This window comes from Elephas maximus, chromosome 19, assembly GCF_024166365.1.
Source record: "Elephas maximus indicus isolate mEleMax1 chromosome 19, mEleMax1 primary haplotype, whole genome shotgun sequence".
NCBI lineage: Eukaryota > Metazoa > Chordata > Mammalia > Proboscidea > Elephantidae > Elephas > Elephas maximus.
In genome coordinates, this window is record NC_064837.1 from 37,146,178 (window position 1) to 37,168,459 (window position 22,282).

At 47.5% G+C, this 22,282-nt stretch overlaps 1 protein-coding gene across 3 annotated transcripts in view; it reads left to right on the forward strand.

Moving 5' to 3' along the window:
* The first annotated feature begins 2,272 nt into the window (after positions 1-2,272).
* The window catches only part of TRIM25 (tripartite motif containing 25), a 46,109-nt gene continuing 26,099 nt past the window's right edge, over positions 2,273-22,282 (forward strand). For 2 of the 3 annotated variants that reach the window (XM_049861303.1, XM_049861302.1), the window contains exons 1-8: positions 2,273-2,950; positions 11,337-11,432; positions 13,891-14,124; positions 16,086-16,257; positions 18,058-18,123; positions 20,940-20,966; positions 21,314-21,379; positions 21,465-21,554. In XM_049861303.1, coding sequence (XP_049717260.1) covers positions 2,354-2,950; positions 11,337-11,432; positions 13,891-14,124; positions 16,086-16,257; positions 18,058-18,123; positions 20,940-20,966; positions 21,314-21,379; positions 21,465-21,554 — 1,348 coding nt within the window. In that variant the 5' untranslated portion in view covers positions 2,273-2,353. The remainder of the gene's footprint in view (positions 2,951-11,336; positions 11,433-13,890; positions 14,125-16,085; positions 16,258-18,057; positions 18,124-20,939; positions 20,967-21,313; positions 21,380-21,464; positions 21,555-22,282) is intronic. The other variant, XM_049861304.1, reaches the window with a different exon arrangement.

The window sequence follows — 22,282 nt, forward strand, 5'->3', positions numbered from 1 at the left end:
CCTCCCTCCCCATCCTCATCACCATTAAAGAATGTTTTCTTCTGTGTTTAAACCTTTTCTTGAGTACTTATAATAGTGGTCTCATACAATATTTGTCCTTTTGCAGCTGACTAATTTCACTCAGCATAATGCCTTGCAGATTTATCCATGTTGTGAGATGTTTCTTGGATTCATCATTCTTTTTTATCACTGTGTAGTATTCCACTGTACGAATATACCATAATTCGTTTATCATTGTCTATTGATGGGCACTTAGGTTGTTTCCATCTTTTTGCTAGTTGTTTAGTTTTTCTAAGCCTCCATTTCCTCAACCTGTTGCCGATGACTTGATTCTGACTCATAACAACCCTATTAAAAAAAAAAAAATTTTTTTTTTTTTTTTTTATAGGACAGGATAAAACTGCCCCATAGGGTTTCCATGGCTGTAATCTTTACGGAAGATTACGAAAGCAGACTGTCACATCTTTCTCCTACGGAGCGGCTGGTGGGTTTGAACTTTAACCTTTCAGTTAGCAGCTGAGTGCTTAACCGTTGCACCACCAGGGCTTCCTCAGCTGTAACATGAGATAATTATACCTACTGCAAAGATCTGTTGTAAGAACTAAGATTTATTATCAACAAATTTTAATTTCCTGCACTCCCTCATCCTTCTTCTCTCCCCCATGCAAAAAAACAAAAACACCATCAACAACAAAAAACCCATAATGAAAGAGAACAAATTGAGTAAAGGATCCTGGAGGAATAGGAGCCTGCTGGATGAGAATTATGGGAACCAGGGAGTAGAATATTGAGTTAAGCAGTCCTTGGCTAGAATTTTAGTCTTGCTTTCTGGAAGTTATCTGACCCTCATCTGTAAAATGGACACAATGACATCTGTCTTGCAGAATTTATAAGGATTGTTGTTATTGTAAAAGGACCCCTGGTGGGACAAGCCCTGGTGCTTGGTTTCTCACCGGAAGACTGGCCATTTAAACCTGCAGCCTCAGAAACCCTGTGGGGCGAGTCTACTTTGTCCCATAGGTCACTGTAAGTCGGAATCGACTTGACAGCCACTGCTCTTTTGGGTTGTTGCTGTGTACTGTAGAGTAGATTTGACTCATGGGGACTGCATGTGACAGAATAGAACAGCCCCATAAGGTTACCTTGGCTATAATCTTTACCAAAGCAGATCATCAGCTGATTGCCAAATCTGTCTCTTGTGGAGCCGGTGAGTGGGTTCAAACCTCCAACCTTTAGGTTAGCACCCCAGCGCTTTACCATTGCAGCACCAGGGCTTCTTTATAAAGATTATGGCTAATATATGTGATTTACCTAGTATACAGTAGGTTGCATATAAACAAATAATTACTTTTTGGATTACTATTACTATTACCATTCATAGTGACCCTACGAAGCAACGTAAAACTGCCCCATAGGGTTTCCAAGGAGCAGCTGGTGGATTTGAACTGCTAGCCTTTTTGCTTAGCAGCCGAGCTGTTAACCACTGCGTCACCAGGGCTCCGCTATCACTATTAGCAGTAGTCTAAGGTTTTTTTTTTTAAGGCATTTACCTTTTTCTCATTTTTGCCATCCACTCTGTACCTAAAGCAAACTCCAATTAACCCCTCCCAATACACAATCTTTCTCATTACCACCATCCCGTCTCCTCTCTTGAACTCGTCTAGCCTCTTGTCCACTCATTTTTCCTGTACCCAGGCCAGAGAAGGGGAAAAATAGAGCTAAATATTAAATGAAATTTAAATAAGCAATTTTTAGAAAAATGTTTAAGCTCTAATGTTACAGATGTGTGTGAGTGTGTGTAAACCTTTCATTAAACTGGATGTCTCCAAACTCCAGGAAAGTAGAAATGAGAATTAAAAATAAAATCCTGTTAGATTGGTGGAATGGAAAGAAGTCACCCAGTTTAAGTCTGAGCGTGGGTGTGAGCTCCAAACTCCAAGGGCTGTATGCTGATGGAGCATCCACACCCCCGAGCCCCCCGCAGAAAAAACAAAAACAGTCTGCGGAAGGCCGACTGGACCTCGGCTCTGGCTGGGGTCCAGGCCTCCGCATCCCTCGAGTTCATCGTCCGCACAGTGGCCCCAAAAAGCCCCGCGCCCACCGGGCGGAAGCTATACGGGCCGTTCCGCCGCTGACCCTCCCCTGGACTGCCAGTCCGCCGCCCGCACGGGGGCCGGATGCGGCCCGCCCCCTCACCCCCGGCAGCCAGCCAGCCGACCAGCCCGCGCCCCACGTGACTTCCGAGAGGCTGCGGGGACCGCCCCGGCCCCGATCAGTTTCGTTTCCTCACAGCTTCCGTGCCACAGTGCAGCAGCCTGGGTTCTAACGTGTCGTGCCCCTCCGGAGGAGCGCTATGGCGGAGTTGAACCCGCTGGCGGAGGAGCTGTCGTGCTCCATCTGCCTGGAGCCCTTCAAGGTGCCGGTGACCACGCCGTGCGGCCACAACTTCTGCGCATCGTGCCTGGACGAGACGTGGGCCGTCCAGGGCTCGCCGTACCGGTGCCCGCAGTGCCGCGCCGTCTACCAGGCGCGGCCGCAGCTCCAGAAGAACACGGTGCTGTGCGCCGTGGTGGAGCAGTTCCTGAGCGCCGAGCAGGCCCGGGAGGTGTCTGTCGACGGCTGGACGCTGCCCGTGCGCACCGCGGCCCCCAGCCTGCCCGAAAAGGTGGCCTGCGACCACTGCCTCAAGGCGGCCGCCGCCAAGACGTGCCTCGTGTGCATGGCCTCCTTCTGCCAGGAGCACCTGCAGCCGCACCTCGACAGCCCAGTCTTCCAGGACCATCCGCTGCAGCCGCCTATCCGCGACCTGATGCGCCGCAAGTGTTCTCAGCACAACCGGCTGCGAGAATTCTTCTGCCCCGAGCACGGCGAGTGCATTTGCCATATCTGCCTGGTGGAGCACAAGGCCTGCTCGCCGGCGCCGCTGAGCCAGGCCAGCACCGACCTGGAGGTAGGGGCGCCACGGAGGGCTGGTGGGGCTGCACAGAGGCCGTGCTCCCTGGGCCTCTCTGCCGCACCTTGAATGCTCTGGGGGTATAGGCTTTGCTGGGCCTGAGATGGAGGGCAGGGGTATCCCGAATGTCACAGGAGAAAGGAGCTGGGGATGATACAGGCCTCTCCCACCATGTATACCTGGCCCCCCAACATACACCCATTTTACAGAGAGGAAAACAGAAGACACAGCCGAAGTAGCTTTCCTTAAGCCTTGTGCTTGTCTAATGGTGTTTCGTAGATGGTTTTGAATGTTAACTCTAAGCCCTGGAGGTTACTTCTGTCCTTCAGTAAGTTCTGCGAGCGCCTAGGAGATGAGTCTTAGTATTTTCATTTACAGTTGAGGAAACTGAGGTCCAGAGAGATTAATCTAGCCCCAGGTAATGCAGTAAGAGCCCTGGTGGCACAGTGGTTAAAGCGCTTGGCTGCTAACCGAATTGTTGGCTGTTTGAAATCACTTGCTACCCTGCAGTGGAAAAATGCAGCAGTCTGCTTCGATGAAGGTTACAGCCTTGGAAACCCCATGAGGCAGTTCTACTCTGTCCTGTAGGGTTGCTGTGAGCTGGAATCGACTGGATGGCAGTGGGGGTTTGGTTGTTTTTTTTTTTAGTTTAATACAGCAAGGGGCGGAGTGGACATTGGGACCCAAGTTGGTTTGACTACACACTGTGTGATTTCTCTCCATGGATCAACCTCAGATCTGTAGGTCTGGAGAGTCCAGAGCACGGGACATTTCCAGAGGCTTAAGGTCATGTAAGCAAACACCTCTGGGGACCCGGAGAGTTCTGTTGACCAGGGAGAGTTGTTCTTATTAGAGGTCGGAGAGGGTGTGGGGAGCCCCAGGAATCCCTGGATGTGACCATAGGGAGCACCAGCCCTGTGGCACCATAGCACCGCCTCCTTATTGTGTGACTTTGAGCAAAGGATGTGGTCTGTGGCTTGGGGCCTCGTCAGTGAAATGAGGAGGTGAGACTAGGTGGATTCCTAAGGGACCTTGGTCTGTGATCTTCTTAGTGGTTTGGAGGGATCATACCTTTTCTCTGTGGACTCCAGGCAGAGGCTGAAAGATGTAATGAAACCACCTTGAATTGTATACCACTGTAAGTTCCAAAGCTTGGCCTTATTTTATTTCATGCTCCCGGCACTGTCAGATAGAACAAGGGCTCTTTTTGTTTTGTTAAAGGAGACATGAGGCCGGGGTGAGGTCGGGGAGGGCTGGGGGCGGGGGTTGCAGCACTGCTGAGTTCAGAGTACAGGCCTCCCCCATTCAGGTTACAGCCCTTCCTTGGCCTTATCTGTTTCTCCAGGCCAGAGCTGGGTGTTGAGAGAGAGCTGGGTTTGAATCCCAGCCCTGTGTCCTAGCTGGGAAATCATAAAAAGGAATAGTAATGCATCAGGGTTGTATCCTTTCACCATACCTGTTCAATCTGTATGCCAAGCAAATAACCTGAGAAGCTGGACTACATGAAGACGAGTGCAGCATCAGGATTGGAGGAAGACTCATTAACAACCTGCGTTACACAGATGACACAACCTTGCTTGCTGAAAGTGAAGAGGACTTGAAACACTTATTGATGAAGATCAAAGACCACAGCCTTCAATATGGATTACACCTCAACATAAAACAAAATCTTTGCAACTGGACAATAAGCAACATCACGATAAACGAAGATAAGATCGAAGTTGTCAAGGATTTCATTTTGCTTGGATCCACAATCAATGCGCGTGGAAGCAGTCAAGAAATCAAACAACGTATTACACTGGGCAAATCTGCTGCAAAAGACCTCTTTAAAGTGTTAGAAAGCAAAGATGTCACTTTGAGGACTAAGGTGTGCCTGACCCAAGCTGTGGTGTTTTCAATAGTCTATATGCATGCAAAAGCTGGGCAATGAATAAAGGACACTGAAGAATTGATGCCTTTGAATTATGGTGTTGGCGAAGAATATTGCATATCCCATGGACTGCCAAAAGAATGAACAAATCTGTCTTGGAAGAAGTACAGCCAGAATGCTACTTAGAAGCAAGGATGGTGAGACTTTGTCTCCTGTACTTTGGACATGTTATCAGGAGGGACCAGTCCCTGGAAAAGGACATCATGTTTGGTAAAGTAGAGGGCCACGGAAAGAGAGGAAGACCATCATCAAAATGGACTGACGCAGTGGCTGCAACAATAGCCTCAAGCATAACAACGACTGTGAGGATGGCAGAGGACCGGGCAGTGCTTTGTTCTCATATACAGGGTAACTATGAGTCGGAACGGACTTGACGTCACCTAACAACAATAACATCAGGAGGTTCCATCATCTGTCTGTCTGTCATACTGTGGTGGCTTGCGTGTTGCTGTGATGCTGGAAGCATTTTGTTGTTGTTGGGTGCCATTGAGTTGATTTTGACTCATAGTGACCCCATGTGACAGAGTAGAACTGTCCCATAAGGTTTTCTTGGCTGTAATCTGGATGGAAACAGATTACCAGGTCTTTCTCCTTTGGTTAGCAGCTGAGCGCTTAACTGTTTGCGGCACCAGCACTCTTTTGCTGAAAGCTAAAAAAACCCAAAGCTAGGCCACCGGTATTTCAAATACCATCAGGATCACCCATGGTGGACAGATTTCAGTGGCGCTTCCAGACTAAGACAGACTAGAAAGAAAGGCCTGGCAATCTACTTTCAAAAAGTAGTCAATGAAAACTTAGGGTCACAACAGAATATTGTCAGACTATAGTGCTGGAGGAAACCCTGGTGATGTGGTTAAGAGCTGCGGCTGCTAACCAAAAGGTTGGCAGTTCAAATTCACCAGGCGCTCCTTGGAAATCATATGAGGCAGTTCTACTCTGTCCTATAGGGTCACTATGAGTTGGAATTGACTTGATGGTGGTAAGTTTTGCTTTACAGTGCTGGAGGGCACTCAAAATACACAGCGGTTGCAGTGGACCCGAGCATACCAACAATTGTGAAAATGATGCGGGACTGGAGAACGTTTCGTTCTGTTCTGCATGGTGACGCAGTGAGTCAGAGCCGACTCCACAGCCACTGACAATAATAACGACAACATCAGGAAGCTATCATGAGGACTAAATGAGGCATCATATGTAAACTGGTTTGCAGAACTAGCTCCCTAAGAGCTGCTGTTACACCGGCCTGGGTGGAGGAGAGCTTGCTGGGGTGAGGGCGCCCTGGGGCGGCTCGCAGGAGTTCAGGCTACCCAGATCTTCTTTGCCTCACGAGGTATGGGCCTGGCGGTGAGAACTAGGGCAGCCTGGCTCCTGCCGAGTTCCTTCTGGACGTTCTTACCTGTAGAAGCAAGTAGGGGCCAGAAGAGCCTCCTGGGCTTGGCTGGGAGCCCAGATATCTTTCAGTCTGCACATCCCAGAGCTGGAGGCCTCTCCCAGCTTCTTTGTGTCCTGTGCACACTCCGGTTTTTAATCCTAAAACAGGCTTTCCCAGCCTCACTCTCCCTCAACCCCACTGTCCTGGCTTGCTGAATCCTTTAACTGGTCTCCTTTTTGAACCCTGCTGCTGCTCACTGTCAGCTGCAGGCCCAGTGCCATCTGGGCAGTGCCCCAGCCTTGGATGGCTGGCTTGTCCCAGCCACTGGTGCAGGACGGAGTCAGAACTGGTGCCTCCCATGCACTCCCCGGGGCACAGTCTGTGAAGGACTGTTCAGAACTTCAAAAAATTCTCTACTCTTGAGTCACTTTGCTTTTGTCTGGACCCTGAGGGGCCCTGTCCACAGTCACAGGACTCAGATCTGTGTTTGGTTAATGATAGATAAAATCTTTTGAAATACAGGGATCCTAGGTACAGTACTAAAAACGCCCTTGGAAGTAAAACAGTTGGCAGCCGCTAGGGGTTTTGAGGTCTTTTCCAGCTCTGAGACCTGGAGGGGCTGAATCTGCCAGGGCCTGGCCTTCTGCCTTTGGCACACATCTTATCTCAGCCACTGTTGGAGGCCAGGTCAAAGGGCATCGTCGTAGAGGTTGAGTCTGAAATATCTTCAGTGTCTTGGACTTCCAGCCAGGGCTTCAAACCGATCCGGTTCGGGTTCGGACCCCTGCTGAGAATTTGCATTTTCACCCCCAGATATAGTGAGTCAGAATCTACACTTTAAAAAAGATCTCTCTGGTGACTCTTATGTATAACTTCCTGGGAACTTGTTCGAAAGGTTCAAGTGGTTCGAAGCCCTGCTTTCAGGGTCCAGTTAGTTCAGCCTTGGTTCCTGTTTCCAGCCCTTGCTTGTGACTGTCACTGGTTGTTTAAATCCAGGTTCAAGGTCATCGTGTTCAGCTCCGAATATTCTGGGTGGAGTGGGAGAGGCAGGAAAATGAAAGGGGTGGAGTATGTTGAGCCAGCTAGTCAGGGGAAGTGAATCTTTTTTCTAGAAGTTTTCAGTGTTCACAGCTTGGGCCTGTGTCCATAATTGTAACATCAGAATCTTAGCTATACTAGCTAATAACTATGTGACCTTGGGCAAGTCACTTAGTTGCTCTGTGCCTCAGTGTCTTCGTCTGTAAAGTGGGGATAATAATAGTTCCTACTGTATCTGGTTGTTCTTAGATTTAAATAGGTTAATACATGTGAAGCACTTAGAAAGTTCCTGGCATGTGCTGTTATCGTTGTGTGCCATTGAATCAATTCCAACTCATAGTGACCCTATAGAATAGAGTAGCTTCGTTTTTGGTTTTTGCCCCGTAGGGTTTCCTAGGCTATAATCTTTATGGTAGCAGATTGCCAGGGATCTTCCCCCAAGGAGCCGCTTGGTGGGTTCAACCTTTTGATTAGCAGCCTGATGCTTAACCATTGCACCACCAGGGCTCCTTAACAGGGATATAAAACCTGTTGCTGTTGAGTCGATTCCGACTCATAACGACCCAGTAGGACAGAGCAGAACTGCCCCACAGGCTTTCCAAGGAGCAGCTGGTAAATTCAAACTGCCAACATTTTGGTTAGCAGCTGAGCTCTTAACCACTGCGCCAACAGGGCTCTACCAGGGATATAGTAAGTACATAATAAATAGTAGCTGCTATTATAAGAAAGATGTGATGGTCTGCTTCCGTAAAGATTACAGCCTTAGAGACCCTATGGGGCGGTTTTACTTTGTCCTGTAGCGTCACTGTGAGTCGGAATCAACTCGATGGCAGTGGGTAATTAGGATGATATGGAGTCTCTGCACAGTGTAAATGGTTGACATGCTCGGCTACTAACTGAAAAGTTGGAGGTTCGAGTCCACTTAGAGGGACCTAGGAAGAAAGGCCTGGTGATCTACTTCTGAAAAATCAGCCATTGAAAACCCCGTGGAGTGCAGTATTACTGTGACACCCACGGGGTTGCCAGGAGTTGGAACTGATTTGATGGCAACTGGTTTTGCTCTTATGATGGTGGCTATTTTCCTTTCCATTTCTGTGCGCCAACATTTTATCTGAGCGGGGAGTTAGGAGACTTAGATATTGATTATGAAAATTACAAAAGTAATTATAGAATATGAAGCCCAGGATGAGTGTATCTTCCTTCATGGATGATTTACCTTCGTTTCTGGAGGTGATGTGGGTCCTAGCAATTTGAATCACCTTAATTCAGTTGCAGCTGGACTTCAGCCCCTGTGTGCTGATCTACAGCTTGTTTTTCCTTATCCCTCGGATGTAGCCCTTGGTGGTTCCAGCTTGGGGCTGGGGGAGGTTCACCGGGTGAGCCTTGGACAATGGTTTTTTTTTTTAGAATTTATTTTATTGTGCTTTAGATGAAGGTTTACAGAGCAAATTAGTTTCTCATTAAACAAATAATACATTTATTGTTTTCTGACATTGGTTGCCAACCTACCTGCATGTCAACATTCTCCGCTTCTCAACCTTGAGCTCCCCATTTCTATTCATCCAGCTTTCTTATCCCCTTCTGCCTTCTCATCCTTACCCCTGGGCTGGTGTGCCCCTTTAGCCCAGTTTTGTTTTATGGGCCTGTCTAATCGTTGGCTGAAGGGTGAACCTCAGGAGTGACTTCAGTACTGAGTTAAAAGGGTGTCCGGGGACCATACTCTCAGGGTTTCTCCAGTCTCTGTCAGACCAGTAAGTCTGGTCTTTTTTTGTGCGTTTGAATTTTGTTCTGTCTTTTTCTCCAGCTCTGTCCGGGACCCTCTAGTGTGATCCCTGTAAGAGATATAGGTGGTGGTAGCCGGGCACCATCTAGGTGTACTAGACTTGGACCCTGATTTTTGTCCTTGTGTCTCCCTGAGTCTGAGGCTTTCTCAGTTGTCTTCTAGAATTGGCAAATGCCAGGCTTCTGTCTCGGGGTCTCCTCCCGGATCTTGGCTCCTTCCTCCCTTTGTTAGCTTTCCAATGTCCTTAAGCAGAATTTTTTTTTTTAATATCTTGTCTGCTCTTCTGGTTGTTTACATAGGAGGGTTGTCTGAATGACCTCATCTGTCATTACCGAAGCAACTATCCCACCCTTTTTTTTTTTTTAAATTGTGTTTTAGGTGAAAGTTTAGAGAGCAAATTAATTTCTCATTCAACACATTGTACACAAAGTGTTCTGTAACATTGGTTGCAGTCCCCACACTGTGCGAGCACTCTCCCCATTTCTATCCTGGGTTCCCTGTTTCCTACCCCGTCCTGCCTTCTTGTCTTTACTTTTAGGCAAATGTTGCCTTTTTGGTTTCATATAATTGTTCTTTTTGGGTGTTATTGTTTATTTTATAGGCCTGCGTGTTTGTCTGGAAGGTGGTTTCCAGGAATGGCTGCAGTTCCAAGTCAGAGGAGTGTCTTAGGGCCATAGTCTTGGGTGTTCCTCTAGTGTCTTGTCATGCCAATAAGTCTGGTCTTTTTTTTTTATGAATTTGATTTTTTTTGTTCTACATTTTTCTCCTGCTCTGTCTAGGACCCCTACTGTGATCCCGGTCAGAGCAGTCGGTAGTAGTAGCCGGCCACCCTCTAGTTCTTCTGGTCTCATGCATTCTGTGGTGCATGTGGTTTGTTCTTTGGACTAATTGCTCCTTTGAATCTTTGGTGTTCCTCGTTCTCCTTTACTCTGGACAGGAAGAGACCACTAGTTGTATCTTAGATGGCTGCTTGAAAGCTTTTAAGACCCCAGACACTGCTCACCAAAGTAGGATGTAAAACATTGTTTTTATGCACTATGTTGTGCTGGTCGATGTAGATGTCCCGCAAGCCAATGGTCCTTAGCCTTCAAGCCTAGTATCTTCATCTTCAGAGGTGCTTGTTTTTGTGCATAAGAAGTTTTCATGACTGTGCCCTTTGTGTGTTCTTTTGTCTAAATTAGCATACATGCAACATCTACAAATATGTATCTAGAGATATCCACAAGCTAACTTATATCTGCAGGTGGGTGCGTCCCCTGACACCCTGCAGCTGTCCCACTGTTTCTTTCTCTAGGAGCCTGGCCACCTTGCTGTCCCCCTTGCCTCAGTCTTATCATCTGTAAAATGGATGGTAGTGAAAAAACTCGTAAGAATACAAGTGGACACTTAGTATGTCCTTACTGAGATCCAGGCCTTGTGCTGAGTACTTATTTGATCCTTCTGACAACCCTGTGAAGAGTGAACAATTGTTATAACTATTTTGTGTCCTAGGAAACGAAGGTGAGAGAATTTGCCCAGTTGGAACTGAGACTTTACCCCTGGCCTGTCTTGCTCCAAATCCTGTACTCTGTATTTTTTTAATTGGGGTAAATATATAGGTAACAAAAACATTTACCATTTTAACAGTCTTCATATGTACCATTCAGTGACATTAATTATGTTCATCATGTTATTCAACCATCACCATTAATCATTCCTAGATTTTTCCATCACCTTAACAGGAACTCAGTGTCCCCTAAGCCCCTAAGCAGTGTGTCCCGACACCAGTAACCACTAATAAACTTTGGTCTCTGTACACTTGCCTGTTATATTTTCTGCAAGTCGGTTCATACGATATTTGTCCGTTTGTGACTGATTCGTTTCATTCAGAATAATATTTTCAAGGTTCGTCCATGTCGTAGCATGTATCAGGACTTCATTTCTCTTTATGGCAGAGTATACTCCATTGTATGGCTGTACCACATTTTGTTTATCGGTTTGTGCATTGATGGATATTTAGGTGGTTTCTACCTTTTGGCTATTATGACTAGTGCTGCAGTGCATGTGGGTGTACTAAATCTTAGATTCTTAACTTCTCTTCTGTACTATTCACGAAAAGAATGGAGGGAATCAGTAAGTATGAGAATACTTTAAAAAGTTGGCAAGACTTGGGTGGAGGAGTCACCTGGTGGACAGGTTCCGGGGGTTGTCCTTGGTGTTGGACGCTGGTGTTGGGCTGGAGTGAAGAGGGGCCCTCTCACCTGGTTCGTTTTCTCTGCAGACTAAGCTGAAGCAAAAACTGGCCATCATGTACAGTCAGATCAATGGTGCATCGAAAGCACTGGAGGATGTGAGAGCCAGGCAGCAGGATGTGCGGGTGAGTGACCAGTTCTGGCCCAAAGCAAGACAGACTCCGCTCTGACCTTGGTCAGGCTGGTGTTGGGCCCACTCCCAAGTGTCAGAATTAAACTTCAACCTCGCAAAAAGCGCAAAAAACTACGTGCCCAAGAAAAAGCCTTCGCGGCCCCAAATTGGAAACTACCAAAAAGCCTAACCTTGGGGTAACCGTTAAAAATTTGGGTTAAAAAAAGTACTGATAAAGAAAAATGACAATGATATAAAGCAGAAACAAAACAGGAAGCAAAAATATATACTCACTGGGGTTGTGGCAGTTTATGAAACAAATTGTATTCATCACGAAGGCCTGCTGTAACAAATTCCCACAAACTAGGTGGCTTAAAACAACGTAAATTTATTCTCTCATAGTTCTGGAGGCCAGAAGTCCTAAATCTAGGTGTTGGCAGGGCCACATTCCCTCCAAAGGCTCTAGGAGAGGGTCCTTTCTTGCCTCTTCCAGCCTCTGGGAGCTCCAGGCGTTCCTTGGCTTGTGACAGCAAAGCGCCATTCTCTGTCTCTGTCTTCACATGGTCCACATGTCTGTGCGTTCTCCTTTTCTGTCTCTTATGATGATACTTGTCATTGGATTTAAGACCCATATGGGTAATCCAGGATGATCTCATCTCAAGGTTCCTAGCTTAATTACACCTGCAAAGACCCTTTCTCTAAATATGGTAATATTTGCAGATTCTAGAACATGGACGGATCTTTCTGGGGGCCACCATTCAACCTACTGCAGAAAATATAGGAAAAAAGACCGAAAGTACAGTAAAAGGATAGCGGCACAGGTGTCGGAGTGGGAGAATTAAAAAAAAAAAAAATTAGGGAGGTTTTATTTCCCCCTTATTTTTCAAATTTTTGTATAATAACGTTATGTTGCCTTTGTATTAAGCAAGGTTTGTTTTTTTTAATCTCTTGTTCTGGAGCTTCAGTTCCCAGCTTTACAGTGGCAGCTGTGGAGGATACCCAAGAAGTAAAGTGCTGCCCAAGAGACATAGCACGTGAGCCCATATGTAATATTAACTTGACTAACACAAGAAACTAATTTTAAGAATACATTTTAATTCAGGATATCCAAAATATTATCATTTCAATGTATAATCAAAAAAAAAAAAGTAGTAATGAGATATTTTTCTTTTTTTAATAAGTCTCCTAAAGCAATGTAAATTTTCACCCATTTGCACGCAATACAGCCCAAGCTGCTTGAGGAGTCGCGCCCCATTTAACCACATTGCGGGAGTGGCTACAGTGTGGGACAGTGTCGTTCTAGAGAGTCATGGCAGCTAGAATTTTTCCAGAGCTGCTTCATGCCTTTTCTTTTAAAAAATTACCCCCGAATTGCCTCCCAGCTTAAGAAATCAAATATCGCCAATGCAGTTGAAGCCCCCTTTTTGCTTCCCTCTTACTATATCCCCTTTCCTCTATTCCAAAAGTATCTGCTACTTTTAATTTATTCATTCACTCCCATGTATTCCTTTATACTTTCACTGTCTGTGTGTGCTTTCTGCAGCAGTAAGTACGACCATTCTGCCTGTTCCTGAGCTGTATATACAGCATCGTGCTGCCTGTATCCTTCTACAAGTTGCTTTTCCCTCATGACGATTTATCCAAGTATAGCTCTGGTTCATTCATTTTTATTACTGTTTAATATACTATGGTATGAATAGTCTGCAGTCTGTGTATACAGCCTACTGATGGATATCTAAGTTGTTTCCAGTGTTTTGCTATCTCAAATTACTAGGTGTCTGGTAATTTTTCTAGGGTATATTTCTAGGATTAAAAACCAACAAAACCGAACTCGTTGCTATGGAGTCAATTCTGACTCATAGCGGCCCTACAGGATAGAGTAGAACCGCCCCATAGAGTTTCCAAGGAGCGGCTGGTGGATTTGAACTGCTGACCTTTTGGTTAGCAGCTGAGCTCTTAACATTCCTAGGATTGGGTAGGGTATATTCCTAGGGTTGGGTCATAGGGTATGAGCACCTTCAAATTTACTGTTGTTAGCTGCTGTTGAGTTAGGTCCTGATTCATGGTGACCCCATGAAAATGGGATCAGACCATTGTGATCCATTGGCTGATTTTCAGAAGTAGATCACCGGGTTTTCCTTCCTAGTCCATCTTAGTCTGAAAGCTCCACTGAAACCTGTTCAGTCTCGTAGCAACATGCAAGCCTCCGCTGGCAGGTAGGTGGTGGCCGCACCCGAGATTCATTGGCTGGTACTCAAACTCAGGTCTCTCACATTGAACTACCAGTGCCCCCGCAGCAGATTTACTAAAAAACATTGCTAAATTGCTCTCCAGAGTGGCTGTACCACTTTGTACTCCCACCTAGTACCAGGTAAGAGTTCCCGTGGCTCCACATCTTACCAACACGTATTGCAGGTTTAGCATTTGGCCAGTCTGACGGTGCCCTCTTATCTCATCTTGGCCCTCTGTAGGAGACAGCAAACAGGAAGATTAATGAGCTCAGACAAGAATACATGGAAATCAAGGCTCTCATTGATGCCTCAGAGGCCGGCTGTACACGGAAGATAAAAGAAGAGGAGAAGAGGGTCAGCAACAAGTTTGACAACATTTATCAGATCCTTCTCAAGAAGAAGGGTGAGATCCAGACCATGAAGGAGGAGATTGAAGTCACCCTGAGTAAGGGGGATGAGTTTGAATTTCTGGAGGTGAGTCTTGGTGAGGGCAGTCAGTGTTGTTGAATGCTCCCTCTGCCTAGCGTCGCCGTGTTGATACAGTTGCGGTAGGGACCTCGAGGAATTGGGGCTGTAAGCGGTCTTTGGAAGCATCCCTGAGACACATGCTGTCTCATTTCTGTGGTGCATAACAACTTAACATAAGGGCAGTGGCTTAAAACAACACACATTTATTATCTCATAATTTCCGTGACTCAGGATTCTGGGCATGGCTTAGTGGTTGTCCACCTAGGGTCTCACGAGGCTGCAGTCTGGTGTCGGCCAGGCTAGGAGCATAGGGGCCTCTTTCAGGCTCACAGAATTCAGTTCCTTGCTGTTGTAGGGCTGTAGTTCCAGTCTTCTTGCTGGCTGTCAGCAGAGGCGGCTCTCAGTTACTACAGCCCCTGCAGTCCCCTGCCACATGTCCCTCTCTTGATGGGCAGCTTGCTTCTTCAAAGCCAGCAGGAGAATCACTCCCTCCAGGAAGGCCCAGTCCGTCTTTTAAGGGCTTTCACCTGATTAAATCGGGGCCATTCAGTATACTCACCCTATTGATGAGCTCAGAATCACTTGATTTGGAACTTAATCACATCTGCAGAATTCCTTCACCTTTGCAACATAACATAATCTAATTGTGGGACTGATCCCCCATTGTCTTCACGGGTGTTTGGGATGTGTACCTACACCTCTGCCATCTTCCTCTTACCCTTCCTCTGCAAGGCCCCTGGAAGTCTCTTGCTAAAGCACAGATTCCCCCTGCTCCCCTCAACTCCACCACCCTTTCTGGCTTCTTGTTCCTTAGCATGGCCCACAAGGTCTTTGGTGACTGGGCTATCTTTGCCAGCTCTTGCCACCCAGCCCTTGCCCAGCAGAGGACTCACCATGCCGCGAACACTGGCATTTGTTGGGAATTCTGTGCCTCCCCTGTTTAGGGAATCCATGTCCTTCTTCCAAGGCCTGCTTCAAGGACAGTTTCCTGTCTTCCTGGGTTCTCATTGTTACGCCATTAGTGCCGTTCCTGAGCATGTTACACTCCCTCCACTGTGGCACTCATGATGGTGCATTAGATGGGCTTGTTTCCATGTCTGTTTTTTTTTTGATTGTAAGTTCCTTTTGGGTGGGGCCACCCTTTGTTACCACCCACTCCCTCCTTGCTTGTTCAGAGCCCTCAGAGTGCCTGCATGCAGAGTGTTTGGTCAGCCCTATTGATTGGATCACCTGCCACAGCACCACAAAGACCCAGCTTCTTTGTTCAGGTCCTCAGGAGGGTCCTGGAGTGACTGGGAACCTTTTCTTGAGTGTTCACAGGCTTCTCATCCATTGCTTAGCCTGGATGCCATGAAGTTTCATCCGAAGTGCTCATTCCTATTTGTTGGACTAGCTGTGGGAGGGTTTCCAAGGCCACATCTGGGCCTCTTGATACTACATGACTCGATTTTGTCTCAAAGTTTGGGACCATCACTAAGATGCTCCCTTTCCATAGGACGTGGCCTGGCTCAATCCTGCATCTCTTGAGGTGCTTCTGTGTGTCATCAGAACATGTGTTTAGAGCTGTTCCCCGAGGGCTAGAGATGGTACTGAGTCTCCTGTACTTTTCCACCTGCAGCTGACGGAGAGGAAAGAGCATTGTCCTGGGGATCTAGGGTCCTGGAGACCTGTGTCCCAAACTCATCTCTGCTGCTAATTGGTAGAGTTCCTGGAAGGCCATTTGCCATCTCTAGACCTTAGCTTCCCCATCTGTAAGATGAGGGATCTCCAAGGTCCTTTCCAGCTCCAGGTTGTTGTGTTTTCAAGTGATGCTTTAACCCCCGGTGACCTCTAGTCTGCCACACGAGAAGGCTGAATTGGACTTAGCACCCATGGGTTCAGGGAAGCTCCTCCCTAGGTTCCTGAGGATGGAGCTCAGGCCCTGGCTTCACCAGAATTGTCTATACTAGCCCTCTGGCTTGTTTCAGAAAGCTTCAAAACTGCAAGGAATCTCAACGAAGCCAGTCTACGTGCCCAGGGTCGAGCTGAATCACGAGCTAATGAAGGAGGTCTACCAGGGTACCATAGACTTCAAAAACGAGCTGAAGCGCCACATCAAGCAGTCCCAGGAGAAGAGGCCCGAGGACTCTACCAGCCCAGGTGACATTGGCAACCCCCATGCTTGCTCACCAGGAGCCCTGAAGCTAGATGGGTCCCCTCAGTGTTCTGGAAGGAGAGATGGGGCAGAAGAGGGGGTATGATATGGAGCACTGGGGCCTGGAACATCCACCCTTCATTAGGGGTAGTGGGGAGTCTTTGACTCATCCTGACTTTATAGCCATCCCTTCTAGAAAACTGTGGAGGCTTGTTGTTGTGATGGGCCTTTTTGGACAAGCTCTTTCGGAGCATGACCATTGAGGTAGGTTGTGATGGGCTTTGAATGGACGTCGAGTTGTCAGTGTTTGATGGGGGAATGGCTAGTTTTGGGGTGAGAGAAACTTGGGAATCCTCCATGACACTCCCTTTCCTTCCCCTCATAGCCAGTCCATCACCAGAGTTCGCTTCTTAAATATCTCCTGACCCAGTCTACCAGCTCAGGCCCTGATGCCATCACCAGCCTGCTCCTAGTTGCCATCACTTGTGCCCATGACTATGGCAGCTTCCTAAACGGCCCCTCTGCATCTACTCTGGCTGCAGCCAAAGAGAGCTTTTCAAAATGCAAATATGATCTCCTGAGATTGTTTCCCCCTCACTATCCCTCCCTGCTTTAGGGGCTCACCATTACTGCCAGATTACAGACTAGACCCTGGACTCCAGCCTACAGGCTCCAAGGTGCTTCTTCACCCGTCTGTATTCAGTTCTTCAAATATACCACAGGGCCTTTGCATGTGCTCTTTCCCCACTGCCCGGAAGGCTCCAGCTCCATCGTCTTCACCAGTTAACACCCTTCGAAGCTCAGTTGAAACATTGCATTTCTCCGCAAGCCTCCCCTGTACCCTCTCAGTCCTCACACTAGGTTGTAGGGTCCTTATTATCGCTTTAGGGCCCTTTGCACATCCGTCATTTGACTTTACCTTGACTCCTGTCAGCCTCTCCTGCCAGATTATGCTTTTTTTGAGGGCAAGCCTGTGTCTGTCGTCCATTGCCGTCTCTCAAGTTGCCTAGCACAGAGCCTGGCACACGGAAGCCATCTGTTGTGTAATGCAGGGAGTGGGCTTGAGTTTCCGCTTGGTAAGACGAGCATTCTTGCAGAAGAGTGCCTTTGAAACGGGTTGTAGCACAGCTTCATGGCAATCCAGGTGTGAAGTGCTTTGTAGAGGGTAAAGCTGTTGATGAGTTAGCCACGCATGTTTTGTCCTGCTAAGGTGTTGGTGGTCCATGGTCTGTGGGAGGAGGAAGGAGAGAGAAAACCAGCCGGAAAGAAATTAACATTGATTGAGCAGACACTGCACGCCAGGCCTCTTGGTCTCATTTGGTGGTCACATCAACCATCAGCATGGTGGGGTCATCCCCCATCATACGCTTGGGAGAAACCAAGCTCTGAGAGGTCCCCGAGCTGGGTGGTGATGGAGAAAAGACTTGATCCCAGCTACATTCTGTGTCAGAGAAGAGAGGGAGCATGCCAAACTGGCCCTCCTATTACCTTCTTTCTTAACCCGTTGCCATTGAGTCAATCCTGACTCATAGCGACCCTATAGGACAGATTAGAACTGCCCTCCCAGGGTTTCCCAGGAGTAGCTGGTGGATTCGAACTGCCGACCTTTTGGTTAGCAGTCAAGCTCTTAACCACCGTGCCACTAGGGCTCCACCTTCTTTCTAGCTCTTGTAAATAATTGGATGGAGAAGGCCACTGGAAATGGCTGTCTTTATAAACCCTCTACCTGCCTGCCCATGGCAAAGCTGGCTCCTAGGGTTGGTGGGGAAGAGCTGCATAAATGAGCCCCTTTTTCTTTGGCACAGGTGACCCTGGAGAGCCCATCCCACTTCCCAAGTACAAGTTGCCACATCCTGTGAAGAAGCCTGCGAGTAAGTAACCTTTCCACTGTCTCCATGGAAACAGCATAGCTGTGGCTGGCTTGTGCCTGGGTGAGACACTCAGAGGTGTCCCTGCTCCTTCCAGGGGGGCTCAAGCCCATCCCAGGTCACTGGCCGAGCCCGAGCCTCATCTGGAGTAAAGTTGGCTACAGGTTGCGGAGTGTGGAAGTTGCAGAAGCTGCACTAGGGTGCTCAGGAGGGCTTACCCGTAGCGTGTTTGGGCTGCCTGGAACAGCTGAATCACCAACTTACTGGCTTATTCCCAGACCCAAGTTCCAGGCCTTGGGCAGAGCCCCCTGGAGGAGGTCAAGCCTTGTCAGTAGTTGAGTGCTGTTTAGCTTTGAGCTGTAATGTGCATCTGCTATTGCAGTGTTTCTCGCCCCCCGCGTCATCTTTACTCTTCTCATCACTCCAAGCCTTTATAGACACTTTTTTTTTTCTGATCACCTCTCGCCATACAATTTTACTGCCACAGATATACTATATATCTGCTTATATACTGTGCTTTATACATAGAAAGAGTGAGATTTTTTTCACTCCCCAAGAGCCGATTTTTCCCCTCTTGGGGGCGATATCGCCCTTGTTGAGAATGCACTTGAGATGGAGGTTTGGACAATAATGATATCGGCCGCCCCCCCCGGATTATTTATGAACCATAAACATGTCATTGAAATGTTAGCTGTTTAGTGTTTCCCTAAAAAGTAGTGATCCCAAGGGGTGATGCCTCCACACCATGGGTGACGAGAAGACCCTGCAGTTTTGTTTGTTTGTTTTCAATGTCTAGGTTGTCTTTAGCAGACAGATGTGTGTTGTCAGTTCTTGACTGGACTCCTGCAGGGGCTGGGATGCCCGGGTGCAGTTGGAGGAAGGAGCCCTCAGCCAAGCTGGGAAGTGTTGAAGGGCCCTTTGTGTAAAAGGGAAGTGAACGAGTAGGTGGAAAAGTACTATAGACATCTGTCCTTCTCAAGGGATAACCCAGTTGCTGTCGAGTCAACTCTGCTTCATGGCAACCCCATGTCAAAGTAGAACTGTGCTCCATATGGTTTTCAGTATTTGATTTTTTGGACACAGATTACCAGGCCTTTCTTGGGAGGCACCTCTGGGTGTACTCGCCTTTCAGTTAACAGCAAAGAGCTTAATGATTTGCACCACGCAGGGACTCCTCTCAAGGGATACTTCCTCTGAAAACTTCCTCACCACTGCCCCAAATCACAAACGCTAGCATTCTTCCTAGGAATGAGCTGTGGATGCTGAGCCATCAGGTGGCCTGTTCCCTAGAGAGGTGGCGCCTTCCTCCCTCAGCAGAATGACGTGTTGCTTCATGTCATGGATCTGCTCAAGGTGATGGACCTTGAAAATTATTGGAACCATCAAGGTTCCTATATGTTGAAAGTGACTCAACATAGACTGAGATGGGAAAACCATGAAGATTAAATTCAGGAATGAATTGAGACTTCTATATGTTGAAAGTGACTCAGCATAAATAGACTGACGTGGGAAAAAAGCTAAGGAGGGGGTGGACTAGTCACAGTGTAAATGAAACACCCAAGAGCTGTGGTGACCAGGGAGGTGCGGCTGCCCTACTCCAGTACTACAGCCTGGGGTCCTCCGGTCAGATGGCAGTGGGCGGAGAGTGAGTGGAAGGTGAGGAAATGAGGTGGAGGGCGGAGACATCTCCTGAGGGAATTCTGCTGTGCCATGGGAGGAGGGAGCAGCTGGGTGAGCACGTGGGACCATGGGAGGGGTCAGTGGTGAAGTTGAAGATAAGATAGCAAGGCAGGAGGTCCCAGACATGCCTTTTCATTTTATATTAAACCTGAACATCCATCAGAATCACTCTGGGGGCTTGTAAGACACAGGTTGTTGGCCCTACCTCCAGAGTATCAGATTGAGAAGGTCTGGGGTGGGCCCGAGAATCTTCATTTCTTACAGGTCCCAGGTGATGCTGCTACCGCTGGCTTGGAGACCACACTTTTAAGAAGCACTGTTCTGGCAAACTCAGTTCCCATATGCACACACTCCGGAGATTTTCAAAAGCACCTTTTCTTTGCTGACCTTTTTTTTTAAAAATTATTTATTTATTGTGCTTTAAGTGAAATTTACAAATCAAGTCAGTCTGTCATACAAAAAGTTATACACACCTTGCTATGTACTCCTAGTTGCTCTCCTCCTAATGAGATAGCACACTCCTTCTCTCCACCCTGTATTCCCCATGTCCATTCAGCCAGCTCCTGTCCCCCTCTGTCTTCTCATCTCCCTTCCAGTCAGGAGCTGCCCACATAGTCTCATGTGTCTACTTGAGCCAAGAAGCTCACTTCTCATCAGTATCATTATCTGTGTTATAGGTCAGTCCAATCCCTGTCTGGAGAGTTGGCTTTGGGAATGGTCCCAATCTTGGGCTAACAAAGGGTCTGGGGACCATGACCGCCAGGGTCCCTCTAGTCTCAGCCAGGCCATTAAGCCTGGTCTTTTTATGAGAATTTGTGACTTTTGTTTGTTTCTTTGTTTGAGCTTTTTCTTTTATGGAGATATAATTTACCTACAGTCAAATGCAGAGATCTTAAATGTATAGTTAGATAAATGTTAACAAATGCATATGCATGTGTTATCATTGCCCAAATCAAGATAAAGAATTTTCATCATCCCAGAAAATTCCCTCATGCTTCTTATGGGCCAGTCCCTCCCCCATAACCACCGATCTGATTTTGGTCACCATAGATTTATTTTGCCTATTGAGCCCTGGTCTTTTGAAAGTGTCGTTGTGTTGTGGTTTGAACTCTCTTAATTCTGGAAAATTTCTTTTTCAGAAGAAGAAAAGAGAGCCAAGAAATCTGGTAAGTTACGCATTTCTGTATCTTTTTGTTTCTCGAGATCAGCCAAGCATGGAATTAATTGCTGGCAGCTACAGCCGACCTCTCTTATCCGAGTTCTGTGATGGGGCCTGCGTTTTAGGATGAAATTCTGTAATGACAGGCAGGCCTGAGGTTGGAGGGGAGGACAGTATAAAGGATAAAGATGAAAAAGATGACAGTAGGGCTATCTGGGCTCACCTGCATTGCCTTGGCCACCCAGGTGTGTATTTGTGGAAGTGGATCTTGTAAATCATCTTTGAAAAGAGTAGAGGGCACTGAGTTACTCTGTGTCATGTTGCCAACTCTTTTCTCTCCTCCCTCCTCCCCAGGGGCTACTGGTGCCTTACCAAGCAAGCCTCCCGCCGTCAAAGCACCAGAACAAACTGACCCGGAGGGTGAGTTCCTGTGGACAAGGGGCAGTGGGGTTGCCACTCAGAGTTTGTTCTGAAAACAGCTGTCTGTTTCCTCTCCCCACTACAGCCAAACCTGCCATCTTGCAGCAGAATGCAGCTGCCAAGTCTAAGGTGCTGGAGACCTTCTTAGCCATGACCAGACCCCAGCTCCTGGAGCGTGAGTATCTCTGCACAGCTCCTCGTCCTGGGCTCTGTCTGCAGGTCCTGCTGGCTTGTTTGGTCAGCTACTCCTTTCAGGCTGTCCTCTACTTTGATGCACTCTTCCTTTCTCCCATCCATCAGTGCCTGCCATCCTTCACCTCCCTTCCTAGCCAGCTTAGACTCCACAACCGCTTCTATGAATCCCTCTCTTGCTGTCCAGTCTGACTAACCGTCAGCCCTGGTTGATCCCAACTCATGACTTTCTCTGGGCCGCCACCTGCTGACAGACTTGCTTTTCTTTTTGGACTATAAACTTCATGAGGCCAGGCTCTGTGTCTCTCTGATTTGGGGTTGTGCATCTTGCACAGAATCCAGCATGAATAAGGTGCTCAGGACATGGGTTTGGATGGATGAATGGACAGATGAATGGCTGGTAGATGGGCAGATGACTGGAGTGATGGATAGACAGATGGACAAATGGCAGGTCGGCTGGACAGAATGGATGGATGGATGGATGATGGATGGATGAATGGACAGATTGATGACTGCTAGATGGATAAATGACTGGAGTGATGGATAGATAGGTGGACAAATGGCTGGTTGGCTGATAGAGTGGATGGATGGATGGGTGGATGATGGATAGACGAATGGACAGATTGATGACTGCTAGATGGACAGATGACTGGAGTGATGGATAGATAGGTGGACAAATGGCTGGTTGGCTGATAGAGTGGATGGATGGAT